This window comes from Centruroides sculpturatus, unplaced genomic scaffold (assembly GCF_000671375.1).
Source record: "Centruroides sculpturatus isolate CEXI.00-Female unplaced genomic scaffold, Cexi_2.0 scaffold262, whole genome shotgun sequence".
Lineage (NCBI taxonomy): Eukaryota > Metazoa > Arthropoda > Arachnida > Scorpiones > Buthidae > Centruroides > Centruroides sculpturatus.
The window spans coordinates 182,770-209,783 of record NW_019384536.1 but is presented as its reverse complement, the minus strand read 5'-3'; the positions used below and the strand labels follow the sequence as shown (position 1 = coordinate 209,783).

The 27,014-nt window shown below is 28.7% G+C and overlaps 1 protein-coding gene across 1 annotated transcript in view; it reads right to left on the bottom strand.

Annotated features, from left to right (window-relative positions):
* LOC111623244 (general transcription factor IIH subunit 1-like) overlaps positions 1–27,014 on the bottom strand; it is a 59,127-nt gene that overhangs the window by 26,175 nt on the left and 5,938 nt on the right. Inside the window, exons 2-8 of the mRNA XM_023365742.1 lie at positions 26,118–26,530; positions 20,443–20,601; positions 20,175–20,376; positions 3,652–3,748; positions 1,398–1,557; positions 466–615; positions 314–393 (exon numbers count right to left, since the gene is read on the bottom strand). Of these exons, the coding sequence (XP_023221510.1) occupies positions 314–393; positions 466–615; positions 1,398–1,557; positions 3,652–3,748; positions 20,175–20,376; positions 20,443–20,596 (843 nt within the window). The 5' untranslated portion in view covers positions 20,597–20,601; positions 26,118–26,530. The remainder of the gene's footprint in view (positions 1–313; positions 394–465; positions 616–1,397; positions 1,558–3,651; positions 3,749–20,174; positions 20,377–20,442; positions 20,602–26,117; positions 26,531–27,014) is intronic.

Below are 27,014 nucleotides of genomic sequence, written 5' to 3'. Positions count from 1 at the left end.
GAGCTGAAGATACACAAAAAATAGGTTTGAGTTAGGATACTGACAATTTTGACTTAATGCAAGCATATTATATGAAATCTGTGCCAAGACCAGTAGACAGTTTCAAATTAATGCAATTTGACTTAGTGAGGTTTACTGCATATGAAGAAGTAAATAGGTAAAATGTACTTTAAAAATAAATTATTATTGTCTTATAGTTGAACTATTAAAGTAGTTTTCCAAATTCTCAGCATTAATAAATATTACACATTAATTCAAATTTGAATTATTATTATTTTTTAATTAAAAATTAACTTGCCTAACTTCAACTTACATCGTCTAAATTTGTGTCTTCAAAATTAGTAACATCTACAAAAGGATCTTGAATGCCATCTTTTAATGCATTTTTGATATCTTAAAAAAGAAAATACTGATAAGTTAACAAACCATAGTGCATAATAAAAAAATTTTCAAAAACTTTATTACCTTGCTCATCATATTTAACACATTCTGTAAAAATATCTTTTGTTCCAAGACTTAATCTATCTCTATGAAAATAATGAGATTGAAAGAAACGTGTCCAAAATTCACTTTCTGATAACTTGTTAGGAACATTTTCCATGTGCTTTTTTTTAACTATTAAATTAAAATTATTATTTTTTAAAAATAAAGTATAAATGAAATATTACATCAAATAATCCATTATTTCAAATTGTGTTGAGTGACTAATGAAACACAAACTTTGGTTAAAATTATTTATACTTTAAATTAAAACCTCACATTTAATTACAATACAATCAATTTTCTAAAAGACTGAAATAAAATTTATTAATATAAAATAGAATTATTATTATTATAAATTTTTAAAAATTTTTGGTTCGAAACTTAGAAAATTGATTTTACATAAATTAAAAGAATAGTTTTAATTTAATATATAAATAATTTTAATTAAGAAACATTTTTGAAACAAAAATCTTCACTGAAACTGCTTTTACAAAGAAAGCTGCTTGTCATAACAAATACACCACTTTTATATAAGATTAAAATATCAATTCCTTCCTTAAAAATTTTAACTTTCAGATGAAAATATTACTACATACATGTTGCATAAAATTAACACACAGTATATACATGATCTTTAAAGAATAATTTACTTAAATAAATTAATACTCAAAAATACCTTAGGAAAATATCTTTATATGTATATGTTTTGCAATTAACAAAAATATTAAAATATTTGTTAAAAAAGTATAGATATTGTTAAAAAAGAACTAGAACAAATAAATGATTAGTCACTTTTTAAAGTAAAGAATTGTTAAAATTTAAAAGAGATTAATCATTATTTATTTCTATTTATAAAAAAAAAAATGAAATTATTATTATTATTATAAATCTTTATCATTTGAATTAAAAAATACCTGCTGGATATGTCCTAAATATTGATTCTATGATATCAGCAGTTATATTATATTTTAAACCATTACAGCCATCTGTTTGTGGTTTAATATCTGCTAAAAATGCTGCAGACACACCTACTTCTTGTTGTTCATTACCTTCTTTATTATTACTTTGCCTTTTCTGTAAAAATGAAAATTTATATAAATGATCAATATACATCTAATCATTTACAGTTAGATCAGAATATATTAGTTGAGTTACTAGAAACTTATAATACTATCATTATAATTACATCAACATATAATGCTAAATATATTACTTTATAAATTTATAACAAACTTATAAAATTTAATAGTTGAACACTTTACTTGCATTTAATACATAAAATCATTTTTGTTTTAGTTTTTCCCATATTACTAAAATATCAATTCCAGGTATTACAAGCTATGCATAATATTTTTCATCAATTATTATATAACAATTATTTGTAAAGTAGAACATTGGCTGTAATACTTAAGATCAATTTTGTCATAAGTTGAATATTGCATCCATATCTACACAAAGAAACACTATGTAGCACAACTTTGAGTAACTTGACCTGCATCAAGCATTTGATCAATTTTAGTTTATGCTTTGGCATTGACAATACAACACAAAATCTCAGAAGATACTGAAAGTTTGTTCTACACAAGCAAATCAGATTTCACTGATGTTTTAAAAAGTTATGATGCAAAAAAGTAAATTTTTTGTCACAAAATATACCATTTAAAAATTTTTTGTTCTGAAAATTGGCTAAAAACAGAAAAAAGGTATGCCTTATATTCAAGAAGATATTACGTTTCCATCTCAAGGAAAAGTATGGCAATTAGTCAAAAAAATCACTCCCAAGAAAGTTTTACTCAGGACCTTGAAACATCAAGAAATGCAAAAAAAATTGGGGGATTTTTTCTGTATGTATGGACGTGTGGGGCACGATTTTGTTCACTGTGTTTGAAGCTTAATAACTCCTGTGCTTTTTGTCAAAAATTTTTGAAATTTTGCAGGGAGGTTTGTATATTAGGAGATTGATGCTATTAAATTTTGGTGGTTAAAGGTTGATAGGTTAGAGAGATAAAGGGAATTGTGTGTCATATCTCAAGTAGGGTCAGACTTAATGTTGATTTTACACATTACTAACATTTACAATTTTTTATGAAAATCATCCTTACCCTCAAAATTAAGCTTTTTGCCATTTTATAATAATTAAAAATATAAAAATGTTTTTAATAAAATATTATAACAGATGATGACACCAAAATTTAAAATGTTGCTAGGAAAGTTAAGTAACTCATTGCAGAATTTTTTTTACTAAAAATGAGTTCCAAAAATAGGAGTGCTGCTTATATTCTGATAAATACTGTACTTTCATCATGTATAAAACAGATACCAATGTACAGGAACTTTGTGACATTTGATTTTATTTCACTATACAACATGGACTTGGGATGCATTTGGGATAAAATTCCTTCCAGCCAATCATACATATAGTCCTGTATCATATTACAAGTTTACTTTTCACACTGGTTTCAATCAGTATTGAGCCACAACAACCAAAGATTAAACTTAAATCAGCTATTATTTAATTATAATTAGTTTTATAAAAAAAAATAAATTACATGCAACTTGATTTTTTTGCTTTAAGTGACCAATAGGTATTAATTATTATATAAAAATAAAAGTCATTTTGATTGTTTGAATAATTATGACAAATTTGTATGTAACGTAATGAATGTTTCTATAAACTTTTATAATAATCTATAAGCTATAAATTTTTTATACAAAGACAGTTATAAAAAAATCTGACTTGAATATAACAAACTGAAAATAACTTACAACTAATCAAAAATTCATTAATTTCAAAGAAAACTACGTCTAGAAATAATATTTATTTAGTTTTATGATGTATTAATGATCTAAAATGCTATTTCTGTATAATTTTAGAACATTTTTAATTAATTAAAACATTTACAAAATTTTAAGGAACATTATACAGTATGTAGAATGTTCCTTAATTAATAATGAAAGGCTGAATAACTTGCAGTTCTTGAAATAATAAAGTTTTCTTAATTTACTAATAAATAAAAATAAAATATATTAAAATGCAAATTTTAATTGGTTGAAATATATTATATAGATTATATTTCAACATAATAAAATAATTTATGATTCTTAGACATTTACAAGTTGTTAACCAGTACACACGTTGAGACATTATATTGAAAAGACAATACCTACAGCCGCATGATTGGACCAAAATTCTTCAGCTGTTATCACTTGACTCATTACCAGATCTCGATATAGTTGAAACAGAATAGGATCCTCTTGCAATATTCTGTTAAATAAAAAACTTTTAGAATACTATAGAAACATAGAACATATTTCAAAATATATTAGAAATTTCATTGGCTTTTTTGTTTAGTTATTTTGCAATGAATGATTTTATTGAATCATTTCATTGTTAAAATTATAATAAAATATTTTCTTATAAACATATCATACATATTTATCAAACTATATTACATTAAAACTTGCATATTATACTAATTATATATATATATATATGATATGTTCATAAGAAAATATTTTTTATTATGATTTTGAAATTTTCCTCTCCCTTTATTCTTATATATCAGAGATGCACATCTCTAAGGTAGTGATCAAGAGGAAAATCATTGCTCTTGATCACTTTTAGTTTATGCTTTTTTCGAAAAGCTCATAATTGATTATGAAAATTATGAGCTTTTCGTAAAAGAGGACTGTAATGGTGACGTTTAGATCAGTGACAGTAGCAAAGAATATATCAGAGATGCATATCTCTGATGTATAAGAATAAAAAGAGAGGAAAATTTCAAACAATTGGTGAATCATTATTAAACCATTGTGAATTAATTTCTATTATTCTGATTTGAACTATGATGAATGTATATATCAGAATTCATAGCAGTTTGTCATTGTAAATTTCCATGTTATCATCAAAAATTTCCAGTGCCTAATATTGTTAGATTTAATCTTGTTTTGTAATTACAGCAAAATTAAGTTTATCATAACACAGCAATAATACAAAATTTGTACAGTTGATGACAAAAGTAAATTGACATATCACATCAATTGGCTTGACGAGTCAGAGTCAAATTTAACAATGCATAATCCAGACCATATCAACCAAATATTAATATTAACTTAAAAATATGCTATGAGTAACTTTAGGCCTAATCCACTCCTAATCTGGTCATATTTATCAATTGTGTTCAATGTACATAGTTACACTAAAAGTAACTCTCAAGTCTTCATATGGTGCATTGGACACAACTGATAAATATTTCACAGGGCTATATGTGGCTTGATAGTGTAGATCAGGCCTTAATAGCAAGACAGTTGATACTCATGAGATAAAAATAACAAAACATCACCTCTTGGACAATCAACAGAAATTAAATTATCTAACTGTAACCAGAAATGTACAAACTGATGGATAGATAATGGATAGAATTCTATAATCTTAATTTCTATTTAATCTCAATTAAATTTACATATTAGGTGTGCATGGGCTAACTACAATAGTATATGTCATAAAAATATATGGTATATAATACCCCATAAACCAGGAATTATTTTTTTAAAGATGTTTTGCACTGAGAACTTTATAATTCCTGGACTCTGAGCTAACTAATCCATTCAGAATTTCTGATAAAACTCATTTCTGAACGAACCCTTTGATTCAATGAAGTTAGATACAACAGAAAATTCCTGCATATTATACATGAACAAAACTTAGCATACCAACTGCATCAATTAATCAATTATTTTGGATAAAAGCATTAACGTTAACACAGAATAGTACTTTCCTTAAAAATTCCACATTTTCCAGGTTTCCATAATTGCTATGAATCCTGATAAATGTAACCAAGGATTTGTATAAATGTAGATTCGTTCAGTCATCTGTTAATTGTTATCACTTGTAAGTTGTGCTCATTTGGCCTGACTCTTGTTTTCATGATTTTTATGCATTATTTTAGAGAACAGCTGATGACATAATAGATGGTATAATTTCAGCTGCAGAGAACATTTCTAACAACACAGGAGATAATTATAAGATTCTGCAAGTTATTGTATGTTGTCAAAAATTAATGTAAAATAATACAAAATATTAATAAAAGATATACACATACATATATAACATATTTACTCGCATATAGGCAAGGTGTGACTTTAAAGATCAAAATAAAGAAAATTAGATTTATTAATACAATTCTAATTTTATTTCATTTAAACACAAGTAAAATATCAAATGAATGTAAATGCACACATTTTCCTGCAAAAATTACTGGCATTTTAAACTTTAAGGAAAAATCTTGTAAAATCAACAACATAATTTGTTCATGTAAAGCTGGACAATCGGGAACCTCTTTTTTGCCAATTCTTAACAGTCGAATCCACTCTCCGTTGATTACACTTATGAGTTTCTCCGAATTCTGATTTCCGAATAATCATATGTTTTCACATGGGAATGGATTAAAACTTATATCAGGCTCCCATGTGATTTTGGAATTTCAATCTGGAATTCAATTTAAAAGCTTTGCTTTTCCTATTGCTATTCATCTTTACTCCTGACAATACACAAGAACAATTCAAATGACCCACATAAAATACTTATGTTTTTAAATACAAGAGCATAAGCATCCGGTAAAAAATGCAAATACACAGTTTACAAAAATTATTTGCAAAAATGCAAAAAATCTTTCACTCGCACATATAGGACATCCTAGGAATTTGAAGCCATGATAAATGAATAAAAACCTCATCTTATATGCGAGTAAATATGGTATATACAAACATGTAGATTAATACACGAATAAATAAAATAATTTTTGACCATAAGCAATCTGGAAGAAAAGTATGTCAAAAAAGTTGTCTGCTTCAAAAAGAAAACTAAAACACATAAAACAACAATTCTTTATTTTATTTTTTTCAGTCAGTATCTTTGCTGTTTTCATTGAAAATTCATTATTAACACTTTAAAGTTTTGAAATTAGTGAATCAGAAGCTGAATCTGGGAATACAACAGCAGTTACCTTACAATAACTTTGAAGACAAGATATCAGACTTTCTTTTACAAATATTTAACAACCTGTGCACCTTTGCAAAGTGGATATCATCATTGCTCTTGATCACTACCTTAATGATTTAATTGAAAATTATGAGCTTTTCAAAGAAGATTGCAATGGTGATGTTTAAATCAGTGACAATAGCAAAGAATGTAGTTCACAAATGTTAAAAGATGAACATGATACAAGTTGCATTCCACTTGACAAGATGCATGAAACTGTTGCTTATTAGCATCCTGCAAATCCACACCTCACTGTTAAGAACAATCATTAAAACAAAATTATTGTTGATTATTGAAGTCAACTATTCAACTGTTCAATATGGAGAAAACAATCAACATTGGAGGAAATTTCAGATACAAATGCAAATCTGTTACAATCTTGAAGTCATGCAAATTGCTTCCAATTATGTGCAGGTACCCTCATACAACACAGTACATATTTCAGCACTTCAACAATGTAAGAAAACATGGCATCATTGTAAAGAAATGCAATATTCAAATTTGGGCACAAGTAGTGCAAAAATCATAAACCTAGACTCTTTCATGTTGTTAGATTCATGATGCTTTCAAGAAAAAGTTCTGTATTAAATCTTGTAAAATCACACACACTGGCTCATGTTGAAAATTGGAAATGAATTGAAAATGCCAAAATCAGATTTTCTCATGATATGAATGAATAGGTGCAGGTGCTTAATGCTAATCACAGCAGTACCATACTAGACATATACTAGACATACTAGACATATTCTGGGTGCATATTCAAATAGCAAGGTGTTCATCAAGTAATGAATACAATGCAAGAATTTGGAAAATCCTCCATACAAAATTCCACAATTTTTAAATACAAACTCCATTATTCAATATTTATTTTTATTCAAGTAAGTATGCATGTTGTCTCAAATTTGCCCATGGATTTTAGAAAATTAAAATTTTCAATTTGTTTCATGCCTTTTGTCGGGTTTACACTAACAAAAACTGATAGTGCAATTTTTTTTTTCCTCGTCTTAGCTTTCCTATCAACCAGGTATCATTGTCATTGCTTTCAGACTTTAGCCATAATGACTGTCACTGTGTTTTGTTTTTATAGATTAATCTTTATATTTAGTAAAGTTTATTTAAACATTTCTAGATAAGTGTTATTAAACTTTTTTAACCATAGGTAATCATTTGTAAAAATTATCATTTGTAATCATTTGTAATCATTTTACAAATGACTACAAATGGTTACAAATTTTTACAAATGGTTACAAATTTTTACAAATGGTTACAAATTTTTACAAATGATTACAAATGTAACCATTTGTAAAAATTATGAACAAAATACAGTGGTATTTCAGTACTTTAACTGTTCCCAACCCAAACAATTCAATATTCAAACACAAATTCTCCCAGAATTTGTGTTTGAATATTAGAATAGCTTGGTACTTGGTACAAACACAACCTGTTAAAACAAATTTTTGATTAATAACATATTTTTATTTTGTCATTCATTAAAAATTTTTTTTTGATAAAAATATAAAGGCATTGCTGACATTTCTGATCAAGATCAACAAAAAAGCTCAGAAGATGAGGATACTTTGTAAAAGAAAATGCACTCGTTTAACTAAAATTAATATTAATACAATACTTTTAATTGTGATTGTTGGTTAATTATTGATTGCTCTAATAGACATATTTCTCTTAGTAATGAAAAAGAATAGTATACTTTTGTTAACTTTTAAAACCTAACCCTATGTTTTGCACTAGTCCTTTATGTCGTGCAGGATGGATTCACATAACATGAAGAATGTATACAAGGGGTATCTGTATTCCAATATTTCCAAAACCAGGAGCTAACTTGAGTATCAAAGTTCAAGACCAAGTCACCAAATGTTTAAAAATCCTGCAATTGTTGTTACATGGTTGTGTTCTGGGACACTTGATAAAAACTAAGTGAAAAAGTTTTATAAAGATATGCTACTGCTTAATATGTCAGAACACATTCTTCTTCAAGATTCCTGGGCAGGACAGAAAAGTGATGAACCAATTACCATCTAAAACACAAAGAGTATAATGATTCAAAAGTGAAAATGTGCATCACCAGGCCTCAAACAATGAGCCTAATTCAGCCAATGGATATACTGTTTTTAAGATCATTTAAATCCTATCTATGATACTGTTCTGATTGAATTAATGGGGAACAGTACCATAATCAGAACAGTATCATGTAAATGATACTGTTCTGATTGAATTAATGGAGTTCAGAATTTCAACAAGAAATAATTTGCTGAAACTAGTTATCCTTGTTTTCCATCAATTCCGTGCTCCACAATATGTGAATATGATTAGACACTCATTTTACATAGCTGGCTACATTTCTGAGGGTCTGGACCATACAAAAATCCATTTGAATTTTGCTTTGATTTGACTACTGAAAAGTGTGCAAAATGAAAATTGCTTTTTCATTGCACACTTTTCATTGCTGGCTGAATGCCATGAGTAAGAATTTATAGGACAAGTGCACTGAATACATCCTAGGCAGCATCATATGTAACCGAAGATGGTTATATCACATTTAACTATGTCTGGAAGAGATCAGACTGGAGACTCTAGTAGCGTAACTGACAATGCATCCACATGATAAGTGGGAATTACAGGTTTGAGTCCATCTCTGGACCAATTCTTTTCATCCAAAGTATTCTAAATTACTTAATAAATATTAATTTTACTATAATTATTAAATTTAGTACGAGAGAGCACCTAATGCCTCCCTCTAGTGACAAATTATTTAGTAATTAATTAAATATAATCACATAAAAGTTGCCCAATGTAATCCAATGGTTGTTTGGCCTTACAAATTTATCAGGTTTTGAGCATTTTGTTTTTGTAATACATGCTATTGGATACTATATATTCACACACCAAATAAACAAGAGCGTGGGGGAAAAAATACTGTAAATTTTTCAGTCTAGTCCATAGATTATCCTCAGGATTAAACTTTTTAGACTGCACTCATTCAAATGTTTAAAAAAAAATCAAGATTAAGAACAAGCATTCCAAACATAGTCAACTCTTAATGTATACAGGTCATCAACATAAATATGAATTAAACAATACACCAGCTGGAAATGTCAATTTGAGGTTGGATATAGCCCATGTGGGTTATACAAATAGGAACTTTGCATAAAAACTGCACAAGCATAGATATGATGTGTGCACAGATAAGAACAACATGGCGGTAACTGCTTCACTGTAATGGATAAATTCAGCTTATTCCAAGATTTAAGACTACATAAAAAGTGCAATGCTAAAATTAAAATCTTAGTTCTAGTTTTGTTCCACTTATATTAAAGTTAATAAACACTTGTGTCTGTAAAATCAGTGGCAAATCATCTGATTAAATTTGGTTTTAAAAAACAATCAATGTTTTTATATTAAGTGTGCTTATTCATATTGACTGTGTTCAAACTTAGAAAAAGGATATGATAGCTTGCGCGTAACAAAAAGGATCATGTTTTAAAGCTCATTTTATACATTCTAATACATTTTAATTCAATCCAATACAGCTGATTCTCTTTACTATACTAATGTAATTTAATAATTTAGATTCTCTTAAACTTATCTCCAAAGTATTCTTTTTTATATCATTTATTTAAAAAATTTAAAAACAATGATCAATTTTATTTTCTTTTAAACTTGATTAAGACTGGAATTACAAACATGAATTTCAATATTTATCAACTAAGAAAAATTACAATATAGAACAACAAATTGAATTTTTTAAATGAAAAATCTCTGTGATTTGATTTATTATTATGGAAAAAGAACAAATATATTCAGAAGCATATTCAAATTATTGTAATTAAGTGAAGCATAATAATATTGCTCTAAAAAAACCATTCTATTAACAAATGATTTGTAAACTCATGATGAATCAACATAATTTTTAATTACTAATACAATGCATAAAATTATTTCTCCATATTTTTTAAAAATAACAGTTATCAATATATCATATTTATTATTATTATTATTTATTATTATTCTTACTTTTTAAATAAAGTTAATGCTTTGACTAATATTTAATAACAATACAAATACGACATAAAATTTGCATTACTTTATCCACTTAGACTAAAATTTTATCAGGCTTTTTTTCTATACGCACATTTTTATAACCATAAAAAATAAATGCAGCAAATAAATTTGGAAAGATTTATAGTTATATTTATAGACTTATTGAAAAGTATATCAATATTTATAATTACAATTTAAATAAGCTTTAGCTACTTCATTTCAAAGTTACTATGATTATCAAGCAAATTAAGCATCAAGATTTACAACTGCTAATTTATAAATTGATTTTCCTAATTACATTAATTAATAGGAATATCATAACAAGACATTTAAAATAACCGTACGTAGTATAAGAGCATGTATATATCGAGAAACGATTTCGACACTCGTCAATAAAACTGGTTATTGTTCGTCAAATTTTATATTTATACTTACTAAAAAACAAAAAAAAGCACCAAATACTACTACAGATAAACACTTACCATCGCGTAAAGAATCTTTATAATATTGCTTCACAATAAAATTGCACGTAAATAATTATAAACATTTGTAAAATTCAGTGTTAAAAATTAACTAGCTGAAAAAAAACCTTCATATTTTAAACGTCAAAACAATAAATATTACTATTTTTTTTTTTTTTTTGACATTTAACTTGAATAATAGGAAACAAACTAAACTGTAATTTCCTTCGCATTAACAACAACTAATTAAAGATTTGTGAATATAATAAAATGTGAATTAAAAAGTAAATAAGTTTATGTGTATACTTTAATTCATTACATCATGTTATCATCATCATCATCATCATGATAACATTTAATCATTTATTATAGTTGTAAATCAATGTAGCATCTTATATAATATACAATTAATTTTATATATTTTTATGTTTTAAATAACACAAGGCTATATATTAATCATAAATGCCAGATTAACTTCAGCATCCATTTGTAATTTAATCAAGGTTTTAAATCGCACACCCAACTTTAACAGGAAGTGTAACGTTTTAAATATGTTCCTGTTGAAATATCATGTTTCATATTCGCGTACGTAAGAAATTAATCATTATAGAATTATCTAGAATATATAATTTCCATTAAAAATAAGTTTTTGAAATGTTCAGTAATTACTGGTATAATTACTTTCTAACATTGATTACTTTGAGGAATAAGCGAATAGTTTCTTACCTTATATTCCTCGAAAAAAAAATTAAAAATAAACAAATATTATTCTATTATTTTTCTTTAGATGATTTCATAGAAATCGTTGCAAAAACCGTTAGACAGAAACATAGCAGCAGCTGCTTCTACTGATTACCGGTGTTGCCGGATTATCATATACTACTGTTGTTGTTGTTGTTATTATTATTATTATTATTAAATTATAAGTTATTTTTTTAATTAATAAATAATTAATTCGTATTTTATTTTAAAATAAAACAATCTCTATTTGTATTCTGGTAAAAGGTGATAGAATCATTTTATATACTAAAAGTAGAATTAGTATAGAGGTCGCTAGTTTTTTATTAGGAAGTGAAACTTTTTGTGTATTTTAAAAATCGTAAATTTTTTAATTAATTAATAAAATTAAAAATTTTCTTTTATTTTTTAAATATTTTTAAACTGTCTATTGATTAACCAAAATTAAATTTTAATAAATACAGTAAATCAAATTACTAAAGAATTTTAAAAATGGAGACTAACAGACAAGAAAGTCCGTCGGTCCTTTTCTACTTACAGACTGTTTTCTATGCTTTATAAGGTTTCCCGGAAATAGAAATTCTGTCCTTTTTTTTAAATTACTTTTTCCGTCTTGTGAGCACTAAAAGGACCATTTAACCAGCCCATCTTGGAATCAGCCAGGCCCAAAATGGGGCAACCGGTAACGAGAGACGGGACGGATCACTTCCGAATAATTCCTGGAGTGTTTTTTTACCATTCTGGATTCGTTCCCGAGTTTCCCAGGGCCAATCCGAAAGTACCCGAAGAAGGACTAACTCAAAAATTTTAAATATTTCAATAATTAAAAAGTACCTTTTATTAATATATACAGTACAGGGCTATTGTATTACGAATGGCCCGATTAACCATATTTGTCATCCCAAATGTTTATAAAAAGTAACGTAAGTTTTAATCTTTTGGTATCAATAGAGAGGGTTTAAGATCCAGTAGCCCTCGCCTTGTATCCGCCACTGCCAAGAGCGGCAGGATAACATCTTAACCTTAAATATCTTCAACGCAATTGTTTTTTTTTTTTCTTAGTGAGTTGCGAGCCCCTTGACCTTTACCTTGAATACTAATATTTGGTCAAAAATATGAGATTTGAATAGAATCGTATGGTTAAAATAAAAAATAAAAAAGGAAGTTGGCAAAGTAGTATTTATGTTCAGTTCCATAAACGAGTGAATTTAGGCAGAAAACGATTCTATTTTCAAATTGTTATTTCTACTTGATTGAGTTTTTCTCGAAAATTATCATTCAAATGGAAAATTGCTTTCTAGTCATTTCTCGTAAAATCCTTGTATTTTTACTCAATTTTTTATGTCTATTAGTAAATGCTTTTTATTTGCACGCTATCGCGTAGTTTGCCATTTAAATTATTCTTATTTTGCAATGTCAAGTAATATTTATAAAATAACGTTTTTTTATATTATTTTCACATTATAAGTAAACAGAAAATTATGATAAAATCTTCAAAGAGATAGACACAATAACACATGTGGTGACATGCTTCTAATGTTCTGTCTAAAGAAGTTTAAAACTCGCAGGTGCAGCAGGGGTACGTGCATGTCCATTGTTATGTGTGTTTTAAACGTCAAAAAACGTTTAAAACACTCATATCTACAGCCAACAACCTACCAACTCCAGCGATCGGTTAAAACACACACGTGTGGCCGCGAGACACACGAGTTTCGATAGGTTAAAAATGTCACTGATGTGTCAGTTGTCAAACAGTGATGTGTAAAATTCGTGGCGGGAAGTTCAAAATAATGAAATAAAAAATGTGGCCATAATAGAAGCACTAGTGACAACAAGTGGCTTTACTTTGTAGAAAATTATGGTGTACCACATGCTTGCTTAAGTGAATATAGTAATTTTCTGGGCTTATATGCAACCGGTAAATGCAATAAAAACCTAACATTATAATATTTATTCTTTTCTTTAGAGCAGTCTTTAAAAGTATTATATAATTTAGCAAAATATCTAGCAGTCGTTAGTACTTTCCGTGGATGACTTTTTAAATTAATTAACTCTTTCCGCCCTGTGAGCAATAAGAGGGCCTCTTTTAGCAAGCCCATTATGGTTTCGACCAGGCCCACAATGGGGCGACCGAATGGTAAGGGACGGAGACCAACATATCCGGTCGGATAAACCCCCGAAAAATTCCTGAGGATTTTTCCACCCGGGCGGAAAGAGGACTCGCACTGGGAGACCCGTTCGATCCCGGGTTCCCCAGAGCGGTGGACTGCCACCTTGACCGCTCGGCCATCCGGCCGTCTTCCAGTGGATGACTATAAGGCATTGATCACCATGAATGGATATTCTGTTTGTACCTATTTTTCTTTTAAAATACCCATTAGTAAAAGAAAATCAGATTTGACAAAACTTATATTGAAAATGTTTAATTATCTACTTTATGTTGCAGGAAGAAAACTGCATACTAGAGGTGAAAAATCCAGTTTCACCGATGGAACTATTGGAACTGATTCGAGTGCGGACTGTTCCGACGGAACGGTTCCAATCGTTAAGCTAGACAGCATCGAAACAATTGGACTAGACGGTTCCTCGGAATCATTACGTAACGTCGGAGTTGCTTAGTCTCTTGGACTAGACAGCCCCTCGTCTGTTTTATACAACATATAAAATGCTTGTCTCTCTATTCTTTGTTTTTTGGTCGATCTGCTCCAAATTATTCATGTTTAACTCAGAATCTGAGGAAAATATATACTACCACGAAACCTGGATACCTTATCCTTCCCCTGATTTCATCCCGCCTTATTAACTCCTGAACCCTTTGTCCGATCTGCATGTAATTTTGCAGGCTTAGTCTCTGGGACTAGGAGGAAAATATAGAATATCGTGATATCCGGACACACCACTCTTCTCATAATTTGATCTCATCAATTTTTCGCGATAAACATAACAATTGTAAGCTAAAATAACCGAATGCCGAATATATCTGTTGGTTACTAATAAAACAAATAATTACGAACTCTAATAAAAATATACATTTTTAAAATAGCTGTGTAAATTTAAAATACTCTAAACTAATTTGATTATACCTAAAAATCCGTGGAACATTTTCATTGTTCGAGTTAAAATTCAGATAAAGAATTCATCGTTCCGTGGAAAACCGTATTTGTGAAAGTACTGAATGAAGAATGCGTTAGTAGTTCCAACCGGAACTGTCTCGATACTCGGTGTGGAATTGTTCCTCGTAGTTCCGACCGAGATTACCCACCTCTACTGCATACACTAAATTTAAATCATTAATTTTGTATCCAAAACATCACAGAAATCAATTCTTTTAAAATGTTTGGAATTAATAATTCGCGAAACATTCTAATAGATGCTCCGACATCCACCATTTTAGATTTACAGCGTGCATTGTTAAAAGACCTTCACTAGCAATTGTATCGCTTCAGCAGCATCGCTGATCCGCACACCGAATTTAACAATTCAATAATTGCTAGGTTGGCCGCCAAGCAATTATCGGTTTTAACAATTTTGTTTAAGTACATTTATTTAAATACGTATCGATTGCAATAAGGCATAGGAGATTTATGGCTTACCGTTAATTACCGAAGCTGAAGAATATAGATAAGCTGATCATAATCTTTGAAATCCAATCGGGGTTACTTTTGTTTGTTTAGTTATGGCAACGCAACACTTGGACGATCTGCCTAGGAGGATGCCTTCCGGAAAGACTGTTTAAGAGTAAGGATGGGATTATGCATACTCGAGCGAACGAGAATATGTGGCAGAAGAAGAGGTGATGACGTTTCACTCTCTCTGTTTATTACGACCACACAGACGAGAGCGAGAAACGGAGAGCGAGAAACGGAGAGCGTGAAACGTCATCACCTCTTCTCGCTCGCGTCTGCATAATCGCACCCTAACTAGCCTCTATTCAGGCGTTACAGACGAGGAGAAAACCCGAAAACTTCAAAGTTTCGCCTTAGAGGACGAATCTTTGTCTTTTCAAGAAATGACTTGTTCCATTATTTCAAAACTGAATCACCGCATCATATAATTTCACCATGGTCACTATAGTTTCATGACGTTCCATTCGCCTAGTCGGGTAAACTTGGCAAAGTTTTTGTCTTTTAGTATTCGGTATATGTTTATCAATATTATGCACAAGGACAACGTGTCTCTTAAGGGTATTGAATAAATTGTGTATTTGTTCAATTATGCCAATGCATTAATTTCTTGGCCTACCAGTGGCCGAGCGGTTCTCCTTTTTGAATCTTGGAAGTTCGGTCGTGGGTTCGCACCTCGCCAGGACGGGCTGGCCATGCTGAATAATCCGTTGTGTGAATTTTGTTTTATAATATCTTTATTTAGATTGCAAAATATATTTGCGTACACCTTACCATTGTCTAAATAACACTGGGGAACAAAATAAAAGTTTTTTTTTTTTTGCACACAAATGAAAATGTCTGATCCTAATAGAATTTTTTATGATGTTTTCAAATATATAAACAGTTTTTCTCCATCAAGTCTGTTTTTTGTTTTTTTTTGTAATAGCCAGTTTAAATAATGTAAAATACTGTATATTTATTTAGACAACATACATATTTATTTATCTTGTCAAAAATGGCGAGATATTCAAGATGGCTTCTATGTTTGGCATTTGGAAAATCCCTCTTGAGTATCCAACAGCAATCGGCAAGCATTATCGAATTCCACTGGCCCTAATACCTCTTTTCCACTATAGCGACGTCTTGATGGAAACGCTCCCCATGTTCGTCACTGACAGCACCTAAATTGTCAGGGAAGAAATCCAAGAAATGCATTCTGAGGGACATATTACATCTCATATCTTTGTAAGATTGTAAGAGCCCATTCAAAATTGTGCAGTAATTTGGAGCTTTGTGATTATCCAAGAAATTTTGTGCAACATCTTTTAATAATTTCCATGCTGATTTTTCAACTGCGCTTAACAAGCTTTCAAATTTATCATCTTTAATGAAAGTCTTATTTGTGGACCCATGAAAATTCCAGCTTTTGATTTAGCATCACTTATACGAGGAAATTTTTCCTTTAAATAATGAAATCCAGCATTGTTTACATTCATTGCTTGACAAAGTTTTTGAAAAGTCCTAACTTTATACGAAGTGTAGGTAGAAGAATCAGGTCAGCATTGATTGATGGGGCATGAATGATATTTTTCTGGCCAGGAATAAACATTTCACGCTTTGGCCATTCCTTCTTGACGTAATGATTTTTCTTGTCTCTGCTGTTCCATTCACACAAGAAACAACAAAATTTAGTATAGCCATTAATAATGCAATGACTTTTAATCATAACATATGATCCAACTGTACTTGTGATAATGAATTTTTTCAAGTAAGAGTTTCATATTTTCATAGATTTCTTTCATTCAGTTGAATAAACTAATGGCACAAAAGGAAATTTGTTTCCATTATGGAAAAGCGCAGCCTTAAGACTAATCTTAGACGTATCAATGAAAAGTCTCCATTTTGTGGTATTATGTTTATGATCAAGTGCATCCATCACAGCACTGTATTATTATTGCAATAAATTAAATCATTTTCTTCAGAATGGTAAGTTCAGATGGTAACCACTCGACTCCCACGGCCGCTTTGGGAAATGATAAGGCAGCTAAATGACAAAAAATATTATTTTCATTCACAAATTAAGTACGCATTTACAAAACCGTAGCTTAGATTTATTATAGACAATAGAGGAATTACACCGACAAATTTTACAATGACAAACACGACATTAAAAACGAAAACAAAATATGAACCAACACAAGAACTGAAAGAATGACAGAAATTGGCACATCAACAAGACAAAACCCAAGAAACTATCGATTAAATTATTTCGCAGTAAATTTTCCGGTTTTTGCTGAAGTAAATTTTTCGATCACGTCACTGAAATTTGTTTGTTTAGCTAAATCATTTTCAATGCACAAAATTGCTTGGTTATTTAGTGGCTCCCGACCAGTTGAGTTTCTTTGCCACGTCTTCAGTGAATTTGCCAGTTTACTGAAAGACCTCTCGGCCGAAAAAACAGTTATTGGCACTGTACAAAACAACTTAATTAATTGCGAGACTAATATTGGCAAATAAATCCTGAAGATTTTTATCGTATTTCGCACTCAGAATTCCAATTGGGGGGTTTTTTACTGGTAATTTTTATACTTTTGTGATTGTTATATTAAGTTAATAATAATAGTAGCTTAGAATATTAATTAAACTATGTCAAGAATTAAATATTCCAATATTCCACAAGAAAATCCAAGCAAAGCGAAGAATACAAACTGACCATCTTCATTCCGGGCCCTCACGAACCCGGGCCCCCTGACTAGAGTCTGGTCAATCATTACCATGTGGGGACCATGTACATAAAAGATTTGCGAATAATCTTTTACTCTATGATATTCGAATTTGTTACGCACGTATTAATGTAATTGCACTACTAAAAAGTCCTANTCCGCGACGAAAACAATGTTGAGCAATGGCAATGTCGAATGGTGACACTCGGTAAGTAATCCTACAATTTTTTGTTTATAGCGTAGTTTATACGGATTATTCCCAAAAAATATATACGTATTTTGGAAATGTTGAGTCGGATTAGTCTAGAATCGATTAATTTTATGGAAGAAAATCTTTCAAACAGCCGTAGTCCGTAAACTTGACACGTGTCGGGTTGTGATTGGAAGGATTCGTAAGAAAGCGGATTCCTAGAGAATGGAACGTATGTCTATCTTATAGGGGGGGTCGACTGTATGTTCATAACAATAATACAATATATCTTATGATTCAATGTTTTGTAGAAAACAATCATTTCATATCCTTTTGTACATTAAAATCTTGCAAGATCTTTTCACATTAAATACTCTTTTTTTCTTTAATATACCACAAATCATATTTTTCTTGTTATAAAAAACTTAAGATTAAAGATGATTGCAGTTTATTATTGTAAAAAGCATATCTGAAAATTTTGTCTTGTTAACTTTAGCATGTTTATCTACTTAAAATATCTACATACAATGTAAAGAGATTAATTATTTTATATTTAATTATTACATATTAACACTTTTAGTTGCTCTTTTTATGTCCATGACATAAAAAGAATACAATACTTTGTTACCTAAGCAGGTTCATAGATTACAATCACAATTTATATATTTCTTCAACGTTATCTGGATTATATGAAAAAATCTCATAATCCTGTCATAGTATTTACTAAGTCTGATAAATTTAGAATATCTTTATTTCATTTTAAATTCAAATTGTTTATTTTAGAAGAATTTGATAGCATATGCATTTGAAAAAGCATGAAATGCATGTTGAAAACAAACTGCACAAGAACATTTGATAAAGGAGTTAGAATTAGTCTTTCAAAAGAAAGATGTGTTTTGTTTTAAGGGATATTAAACATTGAGTTTGAAGATCAAAGAGATTGATGAAACCCTAATTCCTGAAAGAGGTATTGCAAAGGTGCCCCATTGATCTACAATTAATTAGCCAGAGATCTACCAAATTATCAAGCTATAATAAGGCTAAGTTAATAATTAGATAAGAAGTAATTTGTCTAGACATAGGCAGTTAATCTGCCATATCATGATAATTTTAATAAATTAATTAAACTATCTATAACTGTAAGGCAGATAATAGTAAGGGCTTATCACACCAATGATAATGGGCACAAATGCTCAAGAATCAAAGTAAAAACATTTAATAAAACAAAAAGGGGTGTACAATAAGATGATTACATAAGTATAAAAACCGTAAAAATCCAAAATGCATTTCGGACTATTTTCCAATAGGAAAATAGTCCCTCATCAGTTGGTATTAATGAGAGGTCTTAGTATACTTAAAAATTATACAAGGAGAAAAAAATTAAATTTAAAATTAAACTTAAAACTATGCCTAAAGCTATACAATATAAAGATGAAAACAACACCATGACTGTATGAGCAGTAAGCATTGTCAATGTAGACAGGAGTAATATTTATTCCTAACTTTGCATGGTAACATGACGATCAGGGTGCTGATACAAAAATAGTTGAGAGTTAGCCAAAATATTGGTTAACAGTTATGAACTAATGTTACACAGTCAGTTTAAATTATTTAAATACCAAAAAACAGTAGGACAACAGAGTTGCAGGTTCAGGCATTTCTACAAGATGCAGGGAGCGGTTACNAAATTACTATTAAATTATTATGGTTTTAATGAGTTAACAATTGTATATTAAATATAATTACTTAATCAAATAAAATATAGATACAATGATAATATAACTTTCGAGAAAAATGTTCATACAATTCTTGATCACAGAACAAATACTTCACCTATAAATATGATTAAAAATTTAAACAAATATATTTTATACTAACTTGTTTTTTTCTTCTAGTTCCTTATTAACTTTTCGTTTAAATTTTGGTAATAATTGTTGCAAGAGTTCTTTCACTTCATTGCGATCTTTTAATTGATATTCCTGTCCTAATGGATTGGTAAAATGAAATGTAGTTGCACTTCCAGTATGCAATAATACTTGTAATTGAACTTTTGATTTCCCATCAGGAGAAATTTTCTGCACTAAATAAAAGACAAAAATTATTTTTTGAAATTATAAAAATAAACTAAAAATTTTCCAAAACTTACTTTTAATATCAGCATATTTTAAACTGACAGAAAAAGTATCTTTTCCTTCTAGCATCCAAGCAATCCTTTCTGCCATTAAATACAGAGTTCCATCATTTTTGTTATAGCGAACATGGTTAACCATTAAAAGAACATCTTCCGATGATGTACCCATAATTCCTTGAATTAAAAATGTATTCTTAATTTCTATGAAATCATAACAAAAATATATAACATGATATATCATCACATATTTAGTAAATTAAATCGCATCTTTATAATATACCTTTCCAATCAAACAAAACTTTATTGTCTTAAAGAAAAATATCATCTTTTTTTATGAAAGGAGAATAGAAGAGAAACAAAAAAACACAAATATAAGATCTACAGTATCTTACAATTTCATATGTAGAAGCAACAAAAACCTTTTGCACAGTAAAAAAATATGTAGAAAAAAATAAAATGTCTTCATTTTTCATCATATCCAATCACCAGTCTTCCATCGCAGAAAACTTTTTTATTAGAGGCCACACCTCTAATAAAAGGGTTTCTCTGCAATGATCTACACTAGATGAAAAAACTTTTATTTATACAATTTACTTTTCTGTTTTGGATCTACTTTATCCCAATTAACTTTCACAAAATCAATAACTTTACTATTTAATTTAAAATTTCTTTACAAATTTCAATGAAGTTATACAGATAAACGATTATAGCCACATTAACCTCATGAAAATATTCAATTAGTTTATTTTTCTCTAATACAGTAGTTTCAAATTTGAGTAAATTGTAAGTTTGTCATAATTTGTCATAACCTTCCTTGAACAGATAAAAAATATGAATTTTAGACAATTTGACAAATATTTTCTAAAAAAAAAATATTATATATTTGCACTAACAAATATCTGATTTTTGTTTAAACTAGCTAAATAAAAACTTTTTAACATTGTAAAGTAAATTATTGATCAAATAATTATTTTAGGATAATTTAAAATTATTATACAATTATAATGATGCTTTGATTATCTTGTTTTTCCAATATCTCTTGTCAATGATGTCTCAAATTTCACACAAATTAATTGGGGCAATAGAACTAATTTAACTCATTTCTTCCTAAAAATGATGGAAAAAAAATGAATCAATGGAAAAACTATATTTGTTTAAAACACTAGATAACTGCAACTAGATACCCAATTGTTCTTAATCTCTAGTATCTGCATTATTTGTTAACAGGAATTTAATTGCTATTTTTATAACACAGGAATAGACTGAATCTATTAATTTTAACCTTAATATATTCCTGGTACTGTACATAACATTTCTCTAAACACCAAATTGATGAAGTAAAAAAAATATGTAAACATATATGTAACAAAATTTTAAGACCAATTACTATTTGCCATTTTTTGTGTTATAAACATGCATTATTTTATTCTAATTGTATTTTAATTTCATTTAATGAAAAATCTTTTCTCACGATTTTATGACTTGATAGCAATTATTTGTAAAAAAATTACAGGTAAAATGTAAAAATAAAGTGGGATACAATTTTAAGACCATCCCTTTCTGGTTGCATTTTCCATTTAAATAACTCCTACAAGCACACCGGTTTGTATAAACGAAATTACGACTTACTTAAGACTGTAACCAATGCGAAATTGTAAAATATTAATGCACAAACGTTTTCGGAACACCTTCCGTGTTCTTCCTCAGGTTTTCAAACTGGATTAAGTCGTAATTTTGTTTTCCATTTAAATTATTTACTAACATGGTGGCTGCATGACTGGCAGTAAGTGCATGGTTATGTAAATTTTTATTGTTTACAACTTCCACAATTATTACAGTTTGATTAAGTATTGATCACAGGAAGAGGTACTGACTTGAATATCTATGAAAAATATCAAACTGATGTTCTGGCTAATCCCATTACACTATAGCAATGGAAATTAAGATGTCAAACTGCTGTGACTCAATATCTGCAATGAAAGACTAATTCCAAGAGTCCAAAGTGTAGACAAAAGCAGTCTTTCACAAAAAGACAAACTGACAGTTATCCAATCCACAGTGGTCCAAAAAAAGGCGTTCTCTTCAGATTAAAGCTGAATTGGGACTCAAGTCTCATTCTTGAACTGTCCTCCTATGTCTTTATCTTTAAATATTATAAAGAGGTAAATTTGGATGTAGGAGGTAATCTCCGAAACTACTCATCCGATTTCAAAAATTCTTTCGCCAATATTTAGAATGGAACTTTCAGGGTGGACATAAGCTGTATATTATTCTGTTAAACATTCATATAAATTAAAAGATATCATCTAGGATTAAGGCTTTTATGTCCAACAGATGGCGCTAACTCCACGATTACAATGACCTAAGTTTGCTTTTCTGTGAGGATGAACTAAAGCAGATCATCATCTATCTAGCTATATAAATAAAAATGTAATGCTTGTTTGATCCTACTGCTTCTTTTGAAATTTTGACACAACATTGCATTTGAATATGCATGTGTTTTTATGTAATACACATGTCAAAATTCCCACCACTGGGGGGGGGGAGATGGATAGGATTAAGGCTTACCGTGAAGAACTCTGCTTCTATTTTTACTATTTTAGATGCAGTTTTTTGCGTTTTTGATTGCATTTTAATACGGTACGTCAAGAGAATGTACACTAAGAAGGAATTTTTCAAAAAATTCCCTTCTCCCATGGGGGAAGTGTTATACATTTATAATAGATACATTTTGAGCCACAACAACATGTTTGGGTTTGCTAGTGTCTTTAATAAGCAGATTGTCTACAATTTGCAAAAAGAAAGGGCAAACCACCTTTGATGTCAAGACTTATGGAGCAGTGATTGGAGTTTATCAAGTGGCATATGGCCTGGGCTTAAAAATGATTATCAGTTATCTTCAGCAATGAAAAGAAGTTCAACCTGGAGAGACTGGATGGATATCAATGATATTGGATAAACACCATGGAAGAAGTGAAGACATACTTGAGGCAAAAACTTGGTGGTGGATCCATTATGATTTGGACTGCAATTACATGGAATGGAAAGTTTGACACTGTGATTGTTGCCTGAAGGCTGTAGACTATCAGTGGATGCTTCAAGAGTCTCTCCTCCAAGTTGCAGAGCGAGACAATAGATGGATTTTTCAACAAGATAATACATCTGTTCACTCAGCTAGAGCACCCAAAAATGATTTGTAGACTACAATGTTGACATTATTGCATAACCACCAATAATAAGTCTCAATCTTAATCTGATTGAAAACCTCTGGTCATAGCTCTCCAGGATAGTATGATGGTGACTGGCAATTTCAGACACCATTCACTCAAAATCACCATTAAGGATGCTTGGTTCAAATTGTGCAATCAGAAGTCCATTTCCTCAATGCAAGATAGAATATTTCAGTGTATTTTACAGAAGTGCAATAAAACTAAGTATTAAAATACAATTTTTTAAATAAAATTAATTAGAAAAGTTGAATAAAAAATTTAGTCTTATAATTTTGTCACTATATTTTTCATTTAAGTCTATTTCTTACATTATTATATGAATAAATAATTAATTTGTTTGCATAAAATTTTATTATGTTATAAGAAATTAAGTTTTTATAGTGAAACTAATTTGTGTTATGCAGGCTGCTGCTGGCTACCAAAATGTGGATGGTCTTAAAATTTTGTCACATAGTTTATATCCTATTGAATTCTTAATACAGTTGACCCCCCCTATAACACTAGATAATTTCGTTTTATATAAATTCCATGTTGTATGAGTCACTTAGATTTTACAAATACATGTGCCGGGCTGTGAACGGCTCACATATTTGTAAAATCTGAGTGACTCGTACAACATGGAATTCACATAAAACGGAATTATCAACAGTGTTATGGGGGTTCGACTGTAATCAAATTAAAAACTTTAAACTGACTGTATACATTTTTTATTTTTATTTGTTTAAACAGTCTAAGTATATTCACAATAATGTATTAAACTTTTTAAAACAATTATTATAATATTTTTGGAAAGATAGAGAACTTGACAATTTAATCTCTAAATATTTACTCTCTGAAACTACTTTTAATTGCTGTTGATTAATAACAAAAAAGATGATTAAACATATGAAACTGGTATAAACAATTTTATTGCATGTTTAGCCTATATATAATTTCTATGTACCCATCAATAAAGTAGTCATTAATTGAAAGTAACTACTTTCAATTAATGACTACTTTTTTGAAAGAAAATAATATAGATAATTTCTTTATATGATTAATATTTTTTTGATGATAATTACAGTTCTGTTAGTAATAAGTTTTATAGGTAAAAAGATGCTATTAATATAGGATCAATCATTTCAGGCAACATTGTTAATATTAAATCATTTAACTTTCAAATTTAAAACATGTGAACATAAGGTATTACTATATATAATTATTATTTTTTAAAAATATGTAAGTTTAGCTCTACACTCAATTTTATGCCAATTTCAGAGGCAAATGGTGGCACTAAATTGAAGATTTATAGTATTGACACACTATATATCTATATGCAATAAGCCTACATCTTAATATTGATAGTACACATCATTTGAAGAAAAAAAAAATGAAAATGATATGATTGCATACATGTACAATATTTAACATATCTTCACTTTCAAAAAACAAATGTATGTGTATTGTCTGATAACAAAACATTTTGGGTTCAAAATTTTAAGTTATAAATTTACTTTTTGTATTTTATTTAAAATATAATATTTTAATAATTACATACATTTATCTAATAATTTACTTATTCAAGTTTCATATTGTTTTCATATAATTTTAAAATTTAATTCTGTGTGTGGGGTCCACCTAGTTTGCTCTGGCTCCCCAAAAGTTGATTTTTTTGGCCTGTGACTCCCTTGAAATGTTCTGTGGTCAGTATACTAACAAACTACAGTATAAACCAGTGTTTCTCAACTGGCCACATGGCTCCTGTTGAGAAACACTGAATTTATACTGTAGTTCACTTAACTTAATTGATCCATACTAATTACTAAACCCAACGCATAGAAGATATCTTCATTCAGGTATAAATAAATTATCAACATTAAGGTCAAAACAATGAAAATTTAAAAAGTAAAAAAATATTACTTAAGTAAAAACTATAAAATAAAATCAGTTTATTTGTTAAGTTTACATGATACAGTAGCCCCTCATCATAATATATATGTTTGGAAATGAACCAAATGAGCAATATATCAGGCGGTGTAATACAATCAATGTATCTATCCACTTGTTTTGTTTATTTTCAGTCCTCCATGCCAATTTGCTTTGATGGGAATCGTTTTCATATGGTAATTTCAAAATCAATAAAATAATGTAATATTTCTTTGCCAGTAGAAATTCAATTAAAACCGCTTTTTTTTAAATTATTAGCTAAAATGCTTTTATATTTGGAAGAAAAAAGAAAGAATAATATACTGAGGTGCATACAATGAGAGGCTAACTGTAATATATTTTTTATTATGTTAATATTAATGTAACTTTAACATATATGAGAGAAATATTAGGAGTATAATCATCAAATAATTTCAGAAATAAATAAACTCTAGGTAGAAAAAATGTGTCTAAAAATTAATAATTATTTCATCATTCATTAAATATAAAATATAACTCAACAAAAATAAGTAAAGAATAATTATCTAATTTTACCATATGATATGTATCTTGATCAATGGATTACTTTGACAAATTTCTTTTCTGATACAGTTGCACAATTTCCTAGAAAGTTTTTCATAAATTCAGCCAAAATGTTATTCTAGTAGCCATAATCTTCAATAAGTTTTTTCCATTTGTTGATTTTTCTTTATTTTTTAATTTCATTAATAATTTACAAATTTCAATATGCAATAACTCATAAGTCAAAACTATAATTCATATATCATGTTGCATTTCAGTAAACAAACTAATTGCATAATTTGTATATACTGTTACTATAATATTTTCCAAATTCTGATTTAAAAGTAAGTATTATTATCTAAAACTTGTTCAAAAATTATAAATTTATTTCCATTAAACATCTTCAAATTTTCATGCGTCCTTCAAATTCAATTTGCAATAAAAACCTGCAAAGACAAAACAGATAAATCAATACTCTTAGAATGTCTACATATGAAAAAAATAAATTATAATCTGAATTATACACTAAACAACTCAAAATAAACTTCTGAATATTTTTGTAAACTATTTTTAAGGCTAAACTTTAATTAAATCAGGTGCTAAAATTTCAGTAAGATTATATTAAACTATAGTGTTGATAAATCACCAAACAATCACCTAAATATCTAATATTTGGTGATTTATTGTATACTACTTGGGCTTTGAGATGTTATTATTTATATAGTATTGTTTTACACGGGGGGTTACATAAAACAAAATTTTATGTAAATTTGTACTCCACAAAAATGGAGCACAAATTTTGCATTTTGATTTTATTTACTTACTTATATTCAAAGTTTTGTGCACTTAAAGCCTGCACTGTAATAGTTGAATTTTATGTGATAACAAATTATAAGCATATAGTTTATATAACACCATTCAGAAATATTT